A 22,063-nucleotide genomic window follows, 5' to 3' on the forward strand; every position below is an offset into this window, starting at 1 on the left:
ACACACACACACACACACACACACACACACACACACACACACAGATACACACACACACCCTTCAATTGGAAACATAACCAGAGATTTGAAGGCTAGAGATATAGCTGAGTTAGTATACTGTTTCTCTAGCATGCACAAACCCCTAGGGTCGATCCCTTACACCTCAAAAACTGGGTGTGGTTGTGCACATTTGTGATCCTAGTCCATGAAAGGAGGAAGCAGGAGGATTAGAAGGTCAAAGCCAGGGCTTGAGAGATGACTCAGAGGTTAAGAGCACTGATTACTATTCCAGAGGTCCTGAGTTCAATTCCCAGCAACCACATGGTGGCTTACAACCATCTGTAAAGGGATCTGATGACCTCTTCTGGTGCTTCTGAACACAGCTACAGTGTACTTATATAAATAAGATAAATAAATCTTAAAGTGTTAACCAAATATGACAATTAAAAAAAAAAGATAGGCAGCGGTGGTGCACGCCTTTAATCCCAGCACTTGGGAAGCAGAGGCAGGCAGATTTCTGAGAAACCCTGTCTCGAAGGAAAAAAAAAAAAAGGTCAAAGCCATCCTCAGCTAGCTAGCTTGGAGTCAGCCTGGAACACATGAGACCTGAGACCTTATTTAAAAGAGGGTGGGGGAGGGAAAAATAATATTTCAAAGTATAGCACTACCCAGTGCAATGGAAGCTTCAAGCACAGGTTACAAAGAGGAATACAGTAATTAAAAGCACAGACGTCTCAAATGGAACTGAACCACTAACACCCATGACATTCTTGAGAGTGCTTAATACAGAGCCCAGGCATGTAATGTGCCAATAAGAAAAAATACTATGTTAATAATATCACTATTGTTGAGCAATAATCTGAGCATTTGGGAGGCTGAAGCAGGAGGATTGCTTTGAGTTGAGGCCAACTAGAATCAGAGTATTACCATGTCTCAAAATGAAACAGAACAAGCAAACAAGACAGAAAAAAAAATGTTATTGTTGATGATATCCTCTGAAGGAGAGCAGGCTGGACAGGCATTGTAATTCCCCTGAGGCTCCATATAATACTGCCAAATAGTTTAAAGGCACATGCTTTAGGAGACAGTCGCAGACACCTCCCCACACTGGGTCCAGAGGGAGTGGAGGAATGTGCTGCACAACGAGGACATCCTGTGCACGCACACAATTTTGCAACCATTTGAAGTAAACAAAGGTCACGTGGCCAGGAGAAAGCCAGCCAGCCCAGCATACTCGAGCAAGAGTCATCAGAGGCCCTAGGTATTAAAGAGCCAGAAATTTCCAGAATTGACAGTATGTGTTCTAAGTATGATGACAGGTGGTCCCTATAGCCCACAGAGTCTTGTGTGAGAGCTCACAGTGACCGAACTCTTAGTACCCCCTTCTTCTGTATTCCCAAAACACAAATCTAGCAACCCAACTTCCTAACCATTAATAATAAAGGAGCCGTGCCAGGCAGTGGTGGCGCACGCCTTTAATCCCAGCACTTGGGAGGCAGAGGCAGGTGGATTTCTGAGTTCAAGGCCAGCCTGGTCTACAGAGTGAGTTCCAGGACAGCCAAGGCTATACAGAGAAACCCTGTCTCGAAAAACCAAATAATAATAATGATAATAATAATAATGATAATAATAATAACAATAGTAAAAGAAGCCGTTACTGTTACCATTATCTACCCCTTAACGAAGTGTTTTTCCTTCTTAACTGATCCTGCTTTTTATATTTAGCACTTGATAATGTCACCTTTACTCCTATAAAGTGAGATGGATTTTATGGATGATAAAACCATGTCCATAAACTCTGAGATGTTCCTTTAGATGGTTAGAACTCACTAGTTTCGACAGTCAGAAAGCAAACATAGCTACTTAAAGCAGCCAGCCCTTGTTATCCCTGATGCTACAGCACTTGGCCTGGGAAGGGCCTCGGGGAGCTCACCCAGGGAGCTTTCCCAGGGAGCTCGCCCAGGGAGCACTGAGACCCAGACAGTTTAAGCTTCTAGCCTTCCATTGCTAAGACAGGAAGGGCCTAGCCTACTTCCTGGCCACTCAAGATAATAAAAATGAAGTGGACTCCAAAATGAAGGCTGGCTGTAGGTTTTATAAAAAATGAACACAGTACATGTGAGGGTTATTTGGGAAGCATATTCCATTAGCCTATTATAAAGCCTCCCCCCCCTTTTTTTGCTTACTTTGTCTGAAAAAAAAAATATCTAAAATTTTGAATACTTGAGTGTATATTCTGAAGAGTTCTAGGACTTCAAAGTAAAATGAAACTGTGTCTTTTCCTAACCTCTCATATTGGTATGATGAACACTAACCTTCTATAGGTAGTGTTATTGTTTGTGCTGTTCAGTTTCTGTCAACTAGATTCATTGGAGAAGAGAGAACCTTAGCTGAGAAGGTAACCCCATCCAGTTGGCCAGTAACACGTCTTTGAAGGCATTTTCTTGATTAATGATGGATGGAGAGGTGGGCCCAGCCCACTCTGGGATGCTGGGCAGAGGACGCTGGAAGGTATAATAAGGTAGGTAGTTGACTGTGAGCCTGGGGGCAGGCCAGTAAGCAGCATCTCACCACAGTCTCTGTTCTAGCCTGGAGTTCCTGCTCTGACTTCCTTTCGTGATGGAATACAAGCATAAGCTGAAATTAAACCCTCCCCCCAACCCCCAAGTTGCTTTTAGTCATGGTGTTTATCACAGCACCAGAAACCTAATTAGGACATTTTGTAAATGTATTTCCAGATTTCTGTTTTACAGTAGCTTGTAGCACTTACTAAGTCCTCGTTCTCTGAGAAGCAAGGTTCTGTATATACCTTTTAATTTCATCTTCTCTTCAAAAAATAAATATGTTTTTTTGCAGTGCTAGAACTTGGACTCAAACCAGGCTACACAAGGGCTTTGTAATAAACTATACTCACACCCATCTCTCATTTTTTTCTGAGTGTGTGTACACACACTCGTGCATGTGTGTGTGTATGCACACTCTCAGACACACACACACACACACACACACACACACGAGTTCGTGCAAGCATGTACCTCTGCCTGCGGTCTGTGTATGAACTATGTATCCCTTGCCTCAAGTGCTGGTAAAAATTCTAAAGGCTGGCCTGCTGCAGAACAGCCACCTACTATAATCCTAAGAAGCCCCCATGGATGCTTGACATTCTTGCCTCAAGTCACTGAGAGGATGAAGATGGGCAGATGAGGATGAGCCTTTTGCCTGTTCTTCCTTGCTGTGTATTATTCAAATTCTCCCTTGCTTTCTCCATGTATCTCAGAAACCCAAAGCAGAGCTGTTCACTGTGTGCCACATGGAACCCTGAGAGCTGAGGGACAGCACTCACCATGTTGCTGAGCATGGTGCAAAGTGTGTGCCTCGGGAGAGTTCACAGATCAGGAACTAGCAAGCCAAGTCAGCCAGGTCCTAAGCACCAAGAGCAGGAAACCAACCCCATCTCCAGTCAGGACACAGGACATGTGGTTCTCAGCCTCCAAATGACTCTCCCCACACCCAGGGCTCAGTGTTCACTCACATGTCACAAGCTCCCTAGGCCAACACTTCACAGGACTGTGATGGACAGTTCCCATGTATGTCCCAACATTGCAGCTCACACTGTTTTCATCTTTAAGTTGATAGGTTTCAATCACCAACATCAGCACCCAACATCCCTTTCTCCTGTTTAAACATTCCCCACTTCTACTCTGTGAAATGAGGAAGAAAAATGGTGTCTATAATTAATAGAATAAAAACTGCTTATTGAAATCTCAACCTCTGGCCGGGCAGTGGTGGCGCACGCCTTTAATCCCAGCACTTGGGAAGCAGAGGCAGGCGGATTTTTGAGTTCGAGGCCAGCCTGGTCTACAGAGTGAGTTCCAGGACAGCCAGGGGTACACAGAGAAACCCTGTCTTGAAAAACCAAAAAAAAAGAAAGAAAGGAAGGAAGGAAGGAAGGAAGAAAGGAAGGAAAAGAAATCTCAACCTAGAACTATATAGGATGCCACAAATAGAGAAAATCCTGACTCTCATTTCTTCAATTTCTTACCCAGATCCCAACCAAGATCTGAAAGAGGAGTTCTTAAGGGAAAGTGGCTCCTTGATGCAGAAACTAACACACACCAGAATGTGTAAGGAGCTGATGAAGTTCTGAGTATGTATATATCGATGACGTAAGCATGGTCAAGATAAGGACCACAGTGCCTCAGACTCATAGGAATGGCAAAGCCTTCCCATGGTCTGTGTGTGGATATTGACAGTATGTGCGGAGGATGTCCACAGAGGCTTCCTCCTTTCTATAATTACAGCCTGAGGCTGATCCTGTACAAGGACCTCCTGCCAAGATTAACTAAACCTACCTCCTGCTTTAGCTGTATACAATAGCTCTTCCTCCTGCTTTACTGTCTACAATAGCCCTGTCTCCTGCCTCCTGCTTCAGCTGTATACAGTAACTCTTCCTCCTGCTTCAGCTGTATACAGTAGCTCTGACTCATCTATTCAGATGTATACAATAACCCTGCCTCCTGCTTCAGCTGTATACAGTAGCTCTTCCTCCTGCTTCAGCTGTATACAGTAGCCCTGACTCATCTATTCAGATGTATACAATAACCCTGCCTCCTGTTTCAGCTGTATACAGTAACTCTTCCTCCTGCTTCAGCTGTATACAGTAACTCTGCCTCCTGCTTCAACTGTATACAGTAGCTCTGACTCAACTATTCAGTTGTATACAATAACCCTGGCTCCTGCTCCAGCTGTATACAATATCTCTGTGTCCTACTTCAGCTGTATATAGTAACCCTAGCTTCTGCTGTAGCTGTATACAATAACCCTGTCTTCTGCTTCATTTAGCTGTATACAGGAACCCTGCCTCCTGCTTCAGCTGTGTACAGTAACCCTGACTCATTTATGCAGATGTATACAAGAAAGGTGCTGAATTTCCAAGTTGCCGCTACTGTTGGTGCATCTCCATCAGACCCATGGCCACTGGATCCCAGCTTTTCTTTCTGTGTGTCTATCATTTCTTTACACCCTTATTGCACCCACTAGATCAATCTCTAAGCCTTTCAGAGTGCAAGAGGTGGGCACCCCAGGAGCTGGTGGGCAAAGTTAAAAGTCATCACCTGCAAAACCACCTCGTGACCTTGCCTTATGCACTTGGTCCCTAACCCTGCACTTATGTGGCTTTTCCTGAGATGAACCAAGTTTTACTCTGTGGTCTCCATAGCAGCCTGGACACATTGTAAAGTACATTTCTGGTGCTGAACATGTTTATTAACTGACACAGCATGTGTAAGGACCTGAGTTCAATTCCCAGTAACAGACAGACAGACAGACAGACAGACAGACAGACAGACACAGAAAGCAAGCAAGCAAGAAAGAAGGAATGGGGAGATCTTAGAGCATACTTTTCTCTTTTAATTAGAAGGCAAAATAAAGGTCTACTAATTTGCTTTCTCTTCTTTTTTTATAAATAATATAAATTTCTTAAGGATAATTCTAAATCTAGATGATAATTGAAAATTATGCTATTCAACTCCTATGTTGAAGGATAAAGATTAATTCACTTAAGAGTGTTTTCTCTCTATCCCAATTAAAGTTTAATTTTTCATATTAAAATCAATAGTGCTCCTTGTATTTAAATAACATCAACTAGTTTAGAGTAATGATAAGCATAGGTATCTCTGGGCCTGGCATGGTGGTGCCTGCCTTGCATTCCAGCCCTCAGGAGGCTCTGTGGGTTCAAAGCTAGCCTGGTCCACAAAGTGAGTTCCACTCCAGCCAAGACCCTGTCTGGGGGTCAGGGGTTGGGGGAGCTAATGGCAGCCAATGGTTGTTGTCCTCAGAGTACCAAAATGTTTGTACATATATGAAAACACATATTGATCAATCCAGGCATAGTGGTACATGCTTGTAAGTCACACACATATAGGAAGAAGGGGCGGGAAGATTCTGTTCAGGTCTCAGATCAGCCACCTATTGAGTTCTAGTCTAGCCAGGATTGCATGAGACCCTGACTCAAGAACAAACAAAACCAAACTAGGAGGGCGGGAGAGATGCTCAGCGGTTGGTCACAAGTGCATACTGCTCTTAAAAAGTATACAAATTCAGTACCCAGCACCCGCATCAGTAAGTTCACAGTCTCCTGGAACTCCAGTTCCGGGGAAGCTGGCATCTCCTGCTGGCATCTCCTGGACCCCGTGCACAACTGCACACAGGTGTGCATGCACATTCCCATACACAAACAGATACAAAATGAAACATAAAGCAAGTCTGTTTTCAAAGGACAGTATCTGTTTGCTCTCCCTGAGAATCCAGTTCTATTCACAGCACTCTGTGGCAGCTCACAGGCATCTGTAACTCCAGTTCCAGAGGTTCAAACGCCCTTTTCTGGCCTGTGAGGGCAAGGCATGTTCATGGTACACAGAACTACACATAGGCAAAACACCCATACACATGAAATAAAAATAAATACAACTTCAATTTTTTTAAATAATAATTATATGTTCATTTTATACATGTATATAAATCTGTGTGTTTGTAATCTACTTGATGGATTCTAAAAGTAGGATATCATACACACACAATTTTACCATGTGTTTTCTGTAGCCAGTACTTTCCACAAATATCCCTCCCATTCAGGCTTCAAAAAACAATCAATTTTTTTCTATATTTACTTTATCTTTAAATACATGTATGGGTGTGTGTACAGGAGTGCAGGTGCTCACCGAGGCCAGAGGTGTTAGACCCCCTAGGGCTGAAGTTATAGGCGATTGTGAACAACCTGACACGGACTGGCCTGTACTGGACAACATATGCTAGCAGGAAACCAAAGGACTTCGAAATAGCGTCCAAAAATGTCTCTCCCATTGGAAGTGTTTTCACACAAATCAGATCTCTGAGTTCTTGTCCCTACCATACGTTCTTTGCCAAGCATTTCTTCGTTTATCCGTCAGCTCAGCTGTCCTATCAGATCGTTAAACTGGCAGACGGTAAGCTAGAGTAGGAGGAGCTCGTCACCAGCTGAGCTCACTCAGGCTGTAATTTGCTCAATGAGTGTGTCACACTGACAACTTGATGAGTGTGTTACATCGACAACCACATCCCTGCAAAAGTCTTTAGCACAAGCTTACCTGTCATTCCGAAAGATCTTTGGTAAATACCTCCTGGGAAACCACATGGCCAAAGCACACATCAGAACCCAAAGGATGGCGAGCTCATCAAGCATCTGACCCAGGAAACTAAGAGTTGCATGGAAGTAGACAGACCCAATTCCTAGAAGGAATCACAATCAATAAAGATTAATGCAGAGGGGGCAGAGACAGGCGGATTTCTGAATTCGAGGCCAGCCTGGTCTACAGAGTGAGTTCCAGGACAGCCAGGGCTATACAGAGAAACCCTGTCTCGAAAAACTAAAAAAAAAAAAAAAGATGAATGCAGAACAGACTCAGTGCTTCAGGAGAGCCCTTCTCTAGGAAGAGCTATCAGAATCACCAGATCACTCTCAAAAAAGAAAGAGAAAGTAAGAAAAGAAAAAAGAGAGGGAGAGAGAGTGGGGAAGAGAGGGGCAGCAGACAAACAGACTCACAGGGTTCAGGCATGCAGACCTAGAGACTAGAAAGAGGGTTTCAAGTTGGGCTCAAACGGCAACACATCTCCACAGAATTCCACAGCCAAGCACACTATGTTTCCATCCTCTGAACCTTCACGATAACAGGCAGTAAATAAAACTCAACACTATCTCTCTGTTAAGAATTCCCAAACTGCCGGAGAGGAAATGGAAATCACACACAAGTATTTCACAGAACAATGAGGGGACCAAACGTCTAAATATTTTTCTTTAAGTCCTCTGGAGCCACATCTCATCAGACTTCAATTGTTTCAGAGGTTCTTCAGAAGTTCTCAGAAAACCACGCTGACACTGGCACGCCACCAGCGACTGTCCCACAGATGCTGAGATATGTGATAGTTACAGGCTGTCTTGTTATCAAGCCGGCACTCAAGAGTTCTTTTGGCATCAGGGGATCAATGGCTAAGACGTCAGAGTGACTTTAGTTTACAAAACATTGTGTTCAAAAGGGACAGGAAACATGTGGGGTCCCACTTCCTCCCTTTCAGTCCCGTTTCCACATGACTCCACTTACCCACTACAACCAGGAGAGTCCATATTAAGTAGATGCCGCTGTTGAAGCACGTTGCATACTGGCGGAACAAGCACATGCAGATGGGCGGTAAAATGAAAAACAAGACGTTGCTGATCTGGAGGGGAGTGAAACGTGAAAAGATGAGTATTAAGTAAAAGCATAAAGAAGTAAAGATGCGTATTCCAGGGGTGTCCTTTGCAAACCAGGGTGAATGTGGCCATGCATCTCGCGCAAGCTCTGCACTTTTTAAATTGCAGACACACAGAGCAAGCACAGGGCAGGGGAGGGGGGATGGCACGGATAACACTGGGACTTAGAACATGTTTAAAGACCATGAACAAATGGACTCCTTGCTGCCAACTGTAAACAACACCGTCGAGGCTAGAGGTGTAGCTGGGTGATAGAGCCCTGGTCTAGCATCAAACTCTGGGGTCAGTCCACAGGGGAAAGGGAAGGGAGTGGGAACTTACATGAATATTTTGATTTATGAAAATTTCCTAAACTCCTCTTCTGAATCAACAACTATTGCTTTCCACACGAGGGAAATGTTTTTGCTACCCTGTCAGTTTTCTTATCCTAATCAAAACCTATTTTTATAAGAAAATCAAGTTTGTACCCTTCTTTCCAGCATTAAAATATGATCATTTTGCCAGACAGGGTGGCGCAGGCTAGTGATGCCAGCACTCAGACTGAGGCAGGAGGATCAGGAGTTCATATAGATTTAACCACATAATGAGCCTGGGCAACATGAAACTCTGCCATTACCCCCACCTGACCCCCATGTTCCAAAAACAAAAGAAAAATTTGTATTTTAACTTGCAAATTTTACTTGTACTTAAACCTATTATACCTCCAAGAAGCACTCAACTCTTTAAAAAATTCAATGTTTTATCTAATGACCTGTATATGTAATCACTATTAAAATATTATTACCTAGGAAAATAGCTTGTGCCTATATCCCAACTTCTTGAGAAGCTCGGGCTAAAGGACTATGAATTTGATTAGTTATATTTAGGCAACCAAAACTAAATGAAAAAATAAATAAATAAACCATGGGATAGAGCGATCACTAAGCAATTAAGAGCACAGGCTACTCTTCCAGACCTGGGTTTGATTCCCAGAATCCATGTTAAGGTTCACAACCTTAACTCCAGTTCCAGGAGATCAGATGCCCTCTTCTGGCCTACACAGGCAATGCTCATACGCACTGCACAGCCATACATGCAGGTAAAACACCCATATATATAAAATAAAAAATAAATAAAAATTTCAAAAATCCCAGTAAATAAATGAAAGGAAAAATATTTAAAATATTTTATTATATTTGAATATAAAATATATTTAATATAAAATATTTTACAATATTTTTATTTTTATCATGAAATATTATACATTCTTTGGTTCATAGTAAGCCTTTTAAACCCAATGTGAATTTCACACATATAGAAAATTTCAGTTTTTAGCCACATTTCCTGTATTCAGAAGCCATACTGTAAAGCAAAGTTCTACCACACTCTAAGTTTTAAGAGCTGGGACTATATCTCAGTTGTAGTATGCTTGTCTGGCTTTTGTGAGGCCCTGACTTCAATCAACCGAATCACCACAAAAAGTAAAATTAAATAAATAAGTAAAGAAATAAATAAAGGAAGAGGGGTAGCTGCTGGAGGGTGGAAAGACAGAAAGGGCAGGAGGCAGCAGCAAAGGGACTGTGCCCTCCTCAGATGACAAATCTGCTGGCTCCTCATCTTGCATTTCCAGAGTTGTCAGAACCTTCTGATATCGTAACTGTCTAGGTTTAAGGCTATTTGTTATAGGAGCAGAGGCAGAGCTGGCACAGGGTGGTTTGGTGATTTTCCATTCAATAGTGGGCTTTCGAGGCACTTCTTTCTCTTTTGTTTTACACTCCTACCAACAGTGTACAAGGGTTCTAATCCTTGCCCAAACTATACTCTATTACACTCTATTGCTTGTTTTTAAAGTAAGGCTGTCCTAGAAGGCATGCAACGGTAGGACATGCGGCTCTCTAAGTGTCACCTCCAGTTGCTGAATGAGGAGCTCTTGATCCAGGCCTGTGCACGCAGAATGTAAAGATAACATCTACGTCTAAATGGGCTTTAACACTGGGGGTGAGGTGAGAGGCATATAAAGACTTTGAAAAGCAAAGCAAGTGACTCAGCAGCGAAGAACACTGAAGAACACGTGTTGCTCCTGTGTAAACCAGGTTTGCAGCACCCACATCAGGGGGCTCTTACAGCTGCCTGTAACTCCAGCTCCAAAGTATACCATGCCTCTAACCTCAGAAGGCAACACACACACACACACACACACACACACACACACACACACAGACACACACTTTAAAATAATAAAAAGAAGGCTAGAGAGATGGCTTGGTGGTTAAGAGCACTTGCTACTTTTACAGAGAGAGAGGATCTCTGTTCAGTTCCCAGCAACCACAGGACAGTTCCCAGTTATCACTGCTGTTCCAGGTGATCCAACACCCTCTTCTGGATACCTCAAGCACTAGATACGCATGTGGTGCACTTATACACATGGAGACAAAACACTCAGACACAGGATATAGAACACATAAATCTTCAAAATAATTAATAATAAATATTTTAAAAATAAAAAGAGCCAGGCCTGGTTGCTCATGCCTGTAATCCCAGCTAATCTGGAGGTGAGGAAGGAGGATCACAAGGTCAAGGCTTTCTTAGGCTACACCTTGATTTAACAGCCAGTCTGGACAACTTAGTGAGACTCTGTCTCAAAATTTAAAAAAAAAAAAAACAAAAGATCGAGTCTGGCAAGATGCTCGGTGGATAAAGGCACTTGCTACGAAGCCTGACAGTCAGGATTCAATTCCTGGGACCTATCAGGTGGAAGGGAAGAACCAACTCCCTTAAGTTATCCTCTGAGGTACATGCTACAGTAGGCAAGCACCCACACACATACACACTCACTAAATAAATTAAGCAAATGAAAAACAAACAAATAAATAAAAAGAAGGCTGGGGCTATAGCTCAGGGATAAAACACTCCCTCAGCAGGTGTGGGGCCCCTGAATCAATCCTTAGCACTGTCAGAAAAATTCAGGGATGAGTAGACAGGGTAAGGGTCTTAGTGTTTCTTTTGCTGTGATAAAGACCATGACCAAAGCAACTTGGGGAGGAAAGGCTTTATTTCCTCTGAGACTTCCAAGAAACTGTCCATCACTGAGGTCAGGGTATGAACACAAGAGGGGAGGATACAGCTGATACACAGGCCATGGAAGAGTCTGGTCACTGCCATGCTCACCCATTACTTGCTTTCTTATAGCACCCAAGATCACCAGCTCAAGGGGTGGGTCCCACCCACAATGGGCTGGGCACTCCCACAGCAATCACTAATTAAGGAAATGAACTACAGATTTGCCTACAAGCCAGTCTCACAGGAACATGTTCCCAAGTGAGAGTCCCACTTCCCAAGTAACTCTAGCTTTTGTCAAGTTGATGTAAAACTAGACAGTGCAGTAAAGTAAATATGAAACCACAAAAGCAAGGGCAAGAGGGCTTCCAAAAGAAAGGCGTGACTACCCCTGTTGGCTAATATAGAAATGTGAATTAAATGACAGCTCAAAGGAGCCACATGGGCGCCTGAACCCAGATGAAGAGAGCAAGGCGGTAGGGCTTTCCCCAGACTTCAGAAACCACACTGGGAGCATCGTGTCATAGCAGGGGCTAGGGAGATAGATGGCTTAGTCAGTGAAGTGTTCGGCACACAAGCATAAGGACTTAGGTTTGGAGAGCTAGCACTCCGGTACCCATGCACAAAGCTACATTTGAAGCTTTAATGCAAACGCTGGGGGAGGCAGAGAGAGAGGAGGATTTCCCAGGCTTGCTTGCAGGTGAGTCTAGCCAAATGTGTGAGCTCTGGGTTCTACAGGCACTAAAGTAGAAAGGGATTAAGAACAGCATCCAACTTCACACCCCGGCCTCCACTCACAAGCACACACAGTTGTACATATGCCGTGCACACGTGGGAGCACATGTACAGAGAAAGAAAAAATATTTTAGCAAACCCCAGAACTCAGGCACCCCTTGGAGGTGACACGGATTTTGGAAAGGGAAGAAATAAGAGAATAATCAAATGATAGAACAAAATCTTGATGTGTGATCGAATGTTCTCAGAGTGAATAAATGTTCTCAGAGGTCCCTGGCTTGGAAACAGGCCCATCCTCATTTAGAAGAAGTAACTGAGGAGTGGGCGAGATGGTGCAGTAGTTAAGAGCACTGGGTGCACTTCCAGAGGACCTGGAGTTCAATTCCCAACTGACTGCTCACAGCCATCTGAAATTCCACCTCCAAGGGATCTAACACCCTCTCTGACGTCCATGAGTACAAGGCATTGCATGTAGTGCACAGATATAGTGCAGGCAAAATATCCATACTCGCAATTTTTTATGTATAAAAAATAACTTTAAAAAACCATTATGTTTAAAAAGGAAGAGAAGTAAGTAAGGGTCTATGCACTTGCTTTGCATGCATAGAGCCCTGGATTCAGTCCCCAGCACTTTAAAAAAAATAGACTAAGGTGCCGGGACAAGGGCTTACCTATTGCATACACACAGATTTCTGTTCATGCTATGAGCACAGCCATTTAAAGAGCCATCGGCCCTTCAGGGTTAGGCTGGAAAGTCTTCAAAACCATCACTTGCTTTAAGGGGATATGAAGACCCGAAAGACTCCAAAGCAGCAATTACCCAGAGCCAGCCAGCCAGCAGGCTCTTCCCACTGCCCCACCCAGGGTTCACCTCCAACTGGGCCATTCCCATATGCTACCTAAGAACTGTGGATGCCATCACACTGTGCTCGAATGATCCCATGATTTAAACTTGAGTTTCATTCGGTAGGGAAAAGTAGATGAAATGGGGGATGCTGAAGAGGAAGCAAAGAATGAAAAGAAATAGAAAAACGAATTGTACCTTAATCATTCTCCCTCATGTCCATGGGCAAGCACTCCCTCTAAGGAACATCCTAAGAGTTTAAAAAAAAAAAAAACCTCCTTTCTCCCCTTCTCCCCAGAGATAAACCCTATTCTGAATGCAAACCCTCTATCTTTTCATCTTAGTACCCAAGGATTCAGCTCGCTGCTGTAACTGCTGCAGATAGCAGGAGGGGGTTTTGTTTGTTTGTTTTTTTAGTTATTTTTCAGGGGAAAGAACACCAACTTAAGAGTCTCCACTACAATGCTGGGAAATATAATGCACTTGGGGGTGTGCTTGCTTGTTTGTGGTAGGGTCTCAGGTAGCTCAGGCTGGCCTTGAACTCACTAGGTAGCTAAGGATGACCTTAAACTCCTGCTCTCTCGATTTTACCTACCAAGCACTACAATTACAGGTACGTTACAACATGCCCAGCTCCATCCCACATCTTGACCTTTACTCCAGTGTGTCTTTGTTGACTGAAGGCCTATTAATATCCCTTGCTTCTGCCAAGTGCAACTATGACTGACAAGCTGTCCATTACATGGCTCTGTAGATTCATATCACCACAGGCAAGGAACACTCCTGACACATATAAATGTGTTCATGTGATATTCATGAAAGCGTGAGTTCATTTAGTACACCCGTATTTTTTTTTAAGGTTTTTCGAGACAGGGTTTCTCTGTGTAGTTCTGGCTGTCCTGGAACTCACTCTGTAGACCAGGATAGCCTCGAACTCAGAAATCCGAATGCCTCTGCTTCCCAAGTGCTGGGATTAAAGGCGTGCACCACCACTGCCCGGCTAGTACACCTGTATTATTATTTATTGTTTTATTTGTTAAGCTTTTGAGAAGGGCCTCATACTATAGTTGTAGCCTGGGCTAGTCTCAAACCATAGCAATCTCCTGTTTCAGCCTTTTAAATGCTGGGATTAAAGGCATTTCCCACAATTCTGCATTATTTTTAAGTTCACATATAAACGCCATTCCAAGCTCTATTTTGATATTTGCTCCAAACTAACACTAAAATCACATTTTTTAAACTTCTAAACAGCCTCTCTGACAAGGTTTGCTGGTTACGACTATTCCTTTTAAAGACATCAATATATGGAAAGGAAAAGCCCAAATTAGAGGGCGACCGTTCTCAAAACAAAAAGAGGAAGGAATAACAAAGTAAATCCGGAAAGACAAATGAGTTATGGCTAAAGACAGACTCTGTGGCTCCATCTCTACTGAGAAACAAGCTCTCCTTCAAAACGATTTGGGTCTCTAAGGTTGTAGACAGTTCAGCCAAAGGGAACTTGCTTTAAGTTCATTGCTGAATTATCCCTTGAAGATTTGATTTGCTCTCTGTCTACAGACATTTGTTTTTTTAACCAAGGAAAAACCACAATTTCAAAATGCATTAATTGTTTCCTTTAAGAGTTCCTTATTCTGTGGATTGCTATTCAGCATTTGTTTCAAAATCATCTCAACGCCGGGCGGTGGTGGCGCACGCCTTTAATCCCAGCACTTGGGAGGCAGAGGCAGGTGGATTTCTGAGTTCGAGGCCAGCCTGGTCTACAGAGTGAGTTCCAGGACAGCCAGGGCTACACAGAGAAACCCTGTCTCGAAAAACCAAAAAAAAAAAAAAAAAAAAAACAAAACAAAATCATCTCAAGAACACACTGTGCTCTCGTCCTGATGCATTAAGAATGAGCCTTTCCCAAGAAATGGGGAGTCTGAATAAAAGGCACGGGCAGGAAGCTTGCAGAGCTTGCAGGAGCAGCTTGGGATGCTAAGTGTGTTGTCTGTACATTCCAGTCGTGTGCAGGATTCCTGGTCCTCCACTGCACTGACCTACTCCAGCCTGTGGGGTAGCCAAATAGCCTGGTTTGCCAGGAACTCAGTGCATCTTCCAGGGCACGGGACTTCCAGTTGTGAAAATCAAGAAAACTGAGCAGGAGAGATGCTTGGTGTCATACCCACGGACCTGGATTCTATCCCTAAACCCAAGTGGTAGAAGGAGAGAACTGACTCTCACCAGTTGCCCTCTGACTTCCACATGTACACAATTGCAGACACATAGACCCAGACACAGACATGCACACACACCAAACAAATAAACAAATAAGGGTGGAGATATAGCTCAGTGGTTAAGAGTGCTGACTGCTCTTGCAGAGAACTCAGGTTGGGTTCCCAAAAATAGCAGTTCACAACCCTCTGTAACTCCAATTCCAGGGGGGATCTGGTGCCCTCTTCTGGCTTCCACGGTCACTGCACACACATGGCGCACACACATAGAAGCAAACATCCATACACATAAAAAAATGAAGAAATTAAAATAAGCTAGAAACAGTGATCACGGGAGTGTTCAAGTAATTGGATTTAGTGCCTTGCTTTTTCTTTGACTATTTGTGTTTATTGTGTTGCTTGTACCTTGCATATTTGCATCTATTGTATTGCTAGACCCTCAACCTAGAACTGACCTTAATACATGCATGTAATCAAAATGATATAAAAGCATAAAGGAGGAGGGGAATGGGATAGGGGGTTCTAGGAAGGGGAAATAGGGAAAGGGTATGACATCTTTATTGTAAATAAATAAAATATCCAATAAAAAAAGAAATTAAAATAAGCAAACAGAAATGTTTTTAAAAATAATTAGGAGCTGGGTGGTGGTGGCACACACCTTTAATCCCAGCACTTGGGAGACAGAGGCAGGCAGATTTCTGAGTTTGAGGCCAGCCTGGTCTACCGAGTGAGTTCCAGGACAGCCAGGGCTATACAGAGAAACCCTGTCTCAAAAAAAAAAAAAAAAAAAAAACAAAAACAAAAAACAAAAAACAAAAAATAATAATAATTAGGATAAGTTTACTGAGATGCGTGTTTGCAAAGCCCCCTCCCAGACACAATGCAGTCGACTAACAACATCTCAGCAGCTTGTGTGTGCCACTATTATGAACCCCGGTGCCCAAGTGGCTATTTCCAGATCTGGTTTCTGTGACAGGCACACAGCAGCAAATGCTTAGGCAGACCTCCAGCCAGGCATATTCTGTCCATCAGATAGGGGGACCCAGACTTGGACACAGAAAGAAAGCTTAGCTTTCCTTTTTGTGACAGTTGAGTACAGAGGAGGAGATGAGAGATCATGTGCTGATTTTATGCACATATTTCATTTTTTTCTATATCTTTTAATTTCTGTTTTCCAAGTCACTGGTCAGCAGCATAGCCTACAAAGTCCAGACCCAGTGATCACAAAGCAGATTCCACTTTTCTCCAAAGCAGCCTGTGTGGTAGAAGCCCCCCAAGGGAGCCAGACATGTTGGCTCACACCCAGAAGTCCAGTACTTTGAGATGCTGAGGCAGGATTTCTGTGAGTCCAAAGCCAGTCTGGCTCAAAGTGAGTTCTAGGCTACATTGGGCTATAACATGAGACTCTTGTCTTAAAAAGCAAAACAAACAAACCCACATCATTCAACCTAGGGAAGGTTCTACGTAGAAAAGAAAAATAGTATCCTAGGCATACAAGTGAAGGGAAAGACTTAAGTTCTTTTTGTTTTTTAAAACAATGTAGCCCTGGCTGTCCTGCAACTTGCTATTTAAACCAGGCTAGCCTAGACCTCTCAGAAACTTGCCTGCCTCTGCCTCCTGAGTGTTAGGACCACACTAGGTTTAGGTGATCACTCCTTGGAAGAGAGAGGCTTGTCTGTAGCCAAGGATGATAAGAGGGACTGGGGCCGCACTGAGAGAGTGGAAGGAAGCTGTGTTCTCTCTTTGGTGGGCCAGGAGGCGATAGTAATCAGCATTTACAGTGAACATTTTCAAGCCAGACATGACCACCCATACCTGTAATTCCAGCACAGGGGGAGCAGAGGCAAGAGAACCAGGTATTCAATGCCATCCTTGGCTACATAGGGAGTTTGAACTCAACGTGAGCTACCTGAGATCTTGTGGGTTTTTAAAAATCAAAATAAAGTAAATAAATAATAAATAAACACATCAGACTGGGCAGATGTTACATGCCTGCAATCCCAGAATTTTAGAGGCTGAGGCAGGAGGATCACTGGGAGTTTTAGGTCAGTATGTTTTATATTAGCAGGTTCCAGGCCAGTCAGGAATGCTGACTGGTAAAACTGTATCTGAAACTAAAGACAGAAACAAAAACCCCGTGAATATTCTCCTCAACACAACAATTCCTCCAATGAGAATTTGTAAAGCACATCTACATGAGCCAGGTATATAGCTCAGAAGTAGAATACTTGCCTCAAATGCACAAGACCTTAAGTTTGGTTCCCATTGATGAAAAAAAAAAAAAGTATCTCCAAATGTGGGGACTTTCTCTGTATCCCTCTTCAAAAGCCAAAATGAAAACTATACAGCAACCAGATATATCCCCAAATGTTTATTAAGAAGGAGTTAACTAGCTAAGTAAATCACAGCAAATGCCTTCTAGGGAGCATGGCCCCGACACTGTGAAGAGGTCTGTCTCTGTGCAGCCAGTAGGACCGTTGGGAACAGAGGTCTTTGCCCTCACAGATAAGCACTAGGGAATCCAAGAATGTTAAACATGTAGGGTTGTCTCTTCAATGGAAGAGATGTCAAACCCGTTTTCTACCCAGAAAGCTAGGAATGGGGTGGCTAGTAGCCTAGATGAACCTTGTGCTATCTGTGTGCCTAGGGACTCCCCGAGGTTCCTGCAGCCAGGATCAGAGGGAGGTAATAGCCCAGATGACCTCTGAGCTATCTATTCTACATGACCAAGACCATACTAGATCCTTCCCGAGGCCCTTAAGACCCGTATTCTATCTATAGAACCCACTTTCATGGAAGAAGAAACTTGTACCTGAGAAGAGTTTCTATATAATTATGTTTCCCTGTGCACATGAGATTGTGTTACAGGAAAATTTTTTTATAAATCGTACTGTACTTAAATATGCCAAAAATAAACTACCCAAATTTGGGCCAAAACAGCTATAGAATCGTGTTCAACTAGATTTCCTTCTTGCTTCATGTGGACCACTATTACTCTGCAGGCAATGATGTTTGCAGAGACCCCACAAATGATCACCTCCAAGAAGGACTTAGAAAAGAAGCAACGTACATACAGTTCATTCAGTGTGATTTTAGTTAAGTTGTAAAAACAATTTTGAGTGTGTCCAACTGCAATATTCATATTCTGCATGTAAACACAAAACCTGTATGTTGGGAATTGAACCCAGGCTTCATGCATGCCGGGCAAGTACCCTACCTCTGACGTATGTCCCTGACCCTTCCATGTGCTTTATACATGCCTAGGAAATGTCTGAGAGGACACAGAAGAATAAGAAGAATAATTCATTACTTTATAACTTCCATCTTCTAGTCTACCATGGTCATACTAGTACTTTTCTATCAAAAAGTGCTTTAAACAAACTGGCTTTTTGTTTGTTTGGTTTGGTTTTTGAGGACAGGGTTGCTGCTGTTGTTTCTCCTTGGTTACCCCAGCTGCTCTGATCCAGCCTCTTCTGTTGGTGCCTATATATAGTACGCAACAGCATACCCCACCAGGTTGGATAATAGAAAAAGTGTAGCCACTTCCACTAACTAGATTTTTCCCTATGTCTCTGAATGTCAAAGGTCTGGTTTTATTGAGCAACTAACCAGGCCACATAAAAAGAAGTGGGGATACGGATGTGGAGGACAGCCATGAGTTTTAAGCACTGAGGTGAGGCACGGTGGAGAATTCTGGGTTGTAGTCGCAGACATACCAGCATGTGGGCATGACAGGTCACTGATCAGTAGCCTAGTCTTTTCACCAAGGGAATACAAAAGCAATACAAACAAAAAGGGGGGGGGGGTTGGGGGATCAAAAAGGACTAGAAGTTTATCCAGTTAGGACATGCTTTCCAGAAATCCGAAAGGGGGAAAAAATCCTAAATAACAATCTCAAAATTCATAATGACTCAAACCAAGAGTTCCTGTTTTCTGTGTCTGAACAGCAAAAAAAAAGATAAGCCAGAAAAATGACCATGCAAAGTCACATTGGGTACCAGAGTCCTGAGCGATAGGTTCAGGGAAAAAGCAGAAACATTTCCTCTCCTAGGGACAACCCTTCCCTCTCACAAAGACCCAAACCCCAGGAATTCTGTAAATTTCCACTTGTCCATATCTAGAGATCTAGGTCCAGAAAACCCACCCATTATCACTCCCAAATTTCACTGTCACCACCAGGAGCTGACTCAAAACTGGACTCTAAAAACAACAAGAAAAAGAACTTATAGTAATTAACTTGGTTCTGGACAAAAAAAAGTTCGATCAACATTGTCATAGTTTAATGAAAAAGACATGCCGACTTGTGGGAGTGGGCCCAGCCCCTGGACATGCCCAGGGCTCCCCTTTCCCAGGGCACCCAAAGCAAGTACTCAACGCAAAAACGCACAATGAGACCCAGGTGCGTCACGCCACAAAGATCCTAGGCAGGAGGAAGAGAGCTGTCCCTGTGGGTTCACGTCCCCAAATGACCCAAACTGGAAGAATGGGTTGATGCGGACCCTTGGCTCCCGGACTATGGGAGACAAACAAGACAATAGAACCATAAAGAAGAAAATGATAGGAAGAGCTGGAAGAGCCCTGGAAAGGGACCGGAGAGAGGTGCAGAAATGGAGCTGGAAGAAGCGCCTGAAGAAGGGGGCGTGTAATGACTCCTGCCTCGGACGACCACGGTCATTCACCGCCTGCTTCCAGGCGCCGCAGCCACGGGGACAACTCTCTCCCTCCACCCGCCTGCCCTGCCGCTCCCGCGTCCCGCACCGTGTTGTAGAACTCGGCGATGGCAGGCACGATGGTGTAGTTGTCCTCGCACCAATCCACCTCCGAACTGCCAGCCCGTAGCTGGTCCCACCAGTGCGGGGCGCCCATGGCCGCTCTGGAGCATCGGAGCAGCTTCTCCGGAGCTGCGACCCGCCCGAGTGGCTGCGGGGCACACTGTGCGTCTGTGGCTTTATGCGGTGCGGGGCAGCCTCCGGATACGGCGCCTCCCCGCGGGCCTCCCAAGCCGGGCTGCTCCCGCCTGCCACCGCTGGAACAGACCCGCCCCGGCCCCGGCCCCGCCCCCGGGAGTCCAGGAGCACGGCTGCCACGCCCACCCGGGGCGGGACTGACAGGCCGGCCCCGAAGGGTAGGACAGGGGCTGGGGTGGAAGCCGGGACCGTAGCCACCAGCTCTCCGGTTCCACCGTGGTTGGTGGCAAAGGCCTTCAAAGTCGCTCTAGTCCGCGTGCGTTCAGGGTGTGTAAAAAAAGCCAAAGCGACCCCTACCCTTTGTAAAAATGTAAAATACGGAAAAAACGCAAGGAGACCCAGACCCCTTTGGACTCCATGGGAGTTCGCAGCAATTTTCTTCACTGCGCTTGAGACACCAATTCTCACGCCTAAGGAAGATTCTTGTTCCTCTTGAAGGCAGGACAGCTTTACCAGACCCAACCCGCTGCTGGCTAGGGTAAAAAGATCCTCAAGGCTGTAGCAACAGGTTCTCTGGACCCTTCCAAGCATCTTGACCCTCCCCCCCCACCCAAGAGCATTTCCGTAGTACTGAGTGTTTAGTCATTTATGAGTAACATAGACTTGGGGAAACCTTCAGCCATCCCAACCCACAGAAGATGCAGTATAGCAGGTAAGAACCACAAGTGCAGGACATAATACATACACAGTAGTATATAGTACATATAGTAATGTGTACTGGGCACTATTACTCGGAGTCTTCATATGTCACTCATTAGGTGTTCTCGGTGGCATCCCGGGCAGCGGGTTCTATTAACCTTTCTACCAGTGTGAATGTTAAAGCTAGCAATCAAGTTTGGGGAAGATGACCTATCTGCTCATAACGGTTTTACATCTGTAATTATCCTGTAGTTTCTAAATATAAGCCAGTTTTATGTGGTGCAGGTAAGATCTTGGAGCAAAGCATTTTATTCTTTTCAGTAGCAACTCAGGGCCTCGTTCTTAGGAAGTTCCATGTAAGGACAGTGGCAAAGATGGCAGCAATCTCCACTGGTTTGTCATTTCCTTGCTCAGGCATGCTTGCCTTCTCTCCTGGCTGGAGCTCCTATAAGCAACACATCTGTGTCTCTCTTCCTCCTCAGACACCCACACAACCATTGTCTCCAAGGCTGGTAGAAGCTGCCAGTCTCTACCTCCTGTTCGGGAAATTCAGCTTTATTCCTTACAGGCTAAACCACTCCTGTGTCTTCATTATCCTGCTTTCTGTCCCCTCTTACTTCTCTAGAACCAGTTCTACTGATGGTCTCCTGGAACCCAAGGAGAAGAACATAGACTGACCTCCTTCTAGGGTCATTTACAGGCTAGCAGGAGTGAGCAGGCCAGAGCTACAAACGAAAAATGCACTGTAATGCCTCCCCCACTGTTGTAGATTGAATACCAACTGTCCAGCAAGAGACTGCTTTCTCATGTGATCATATTTTTCTCCTCCCGATAGCTTAGGCAAAAATAAGCTGGGTGTAGTAGCACATGCTCGTAATCTCCGAAAAAAAAAAAAAACTATCCACATCTATCCAATCTGATATAAAACAGTTACTGTGTGTAGCAATTTTCTCAACTTGTGGTCCACGAGGTCAAAATGTTTCCTGTTAATACTGTAACATTATCTACCATTTGCAATACTTTTGTTTTTAATTTTTTTGAATCAGGGTCTCATGTAGGCCAGACTGGCCCCCCAAATGCTAGAATTTATAGGCACATACCACATACGACCACATCCAGATTCTTTCTCATTTAAAAAAAAAAATCAGTGTGCTTTGTAGCTTTCCAAAGGCTGCAGTGTGATATATGGACACCTAATAGAATGTGTTTACACATTCGTAGGTATTAAATACCCCGGTTAAATCTTCAGCATTGTAAAAATGTTGATGATGGGTAGGTAGGTATAAAGGCAGGTGATAGACCCACATAAATAAAGGTTATTCAGCGTCCTCAATACTAAAAGACTGAG

The 22,063-nt window shown here is 44.0% G+C and overlaps 1 protein-coding gene across 1 annotated transcript in view; it reads right to left on the reverse strand.

The window, feature by feature from the left end:
* The window catches only part of Acer2 (alkaline ceramidase 2), a 43,705-nt gene extending 23,672 nt beyond the window's left edge, over window positions 1-20,033 (reverse strand). Inside the window, exons 1-3 of the mRNA XM_028773352.1 lie at window positions 19,868-20,033; window positions 8,136-8,250; window positions 7,125-7,266 (exon numbers count right to left, since the gene is read on the reverse strand). Of these exons, the coding sequence (XP_028629185.1) occupies window positions 7,125-7,266; window positions 8,136-8,250; window positions 19,868-19,975 (365 nt within the window). The 5' untranslated portion in view covers window positions 19,976-20,033. The remainder of the gene's footprint in view (window positions 1-7,124; window positions 7,267-8,135; window positions 8,251-19,867) is intronic.
* Window positions 20,034-22,063: the final 2,030 nt, after the last annotated feature.

Source organism: Grammomys surdaster, unplaced genomic scaffold, assembly GCF_004785775.1.
Source record: "Grammomys surdaster isolate TR1022 unplaced genomic scaffold, NIH_TR_1.0 225, whole genome shotgun sequence".
Classification (NCBI taxonomy): domain Eukaryota; kingdom Metazoa; phylum Chordata; class Mammalia; order Rodentia; family Muridae; genus Grammomys; species Grammomys surdaster.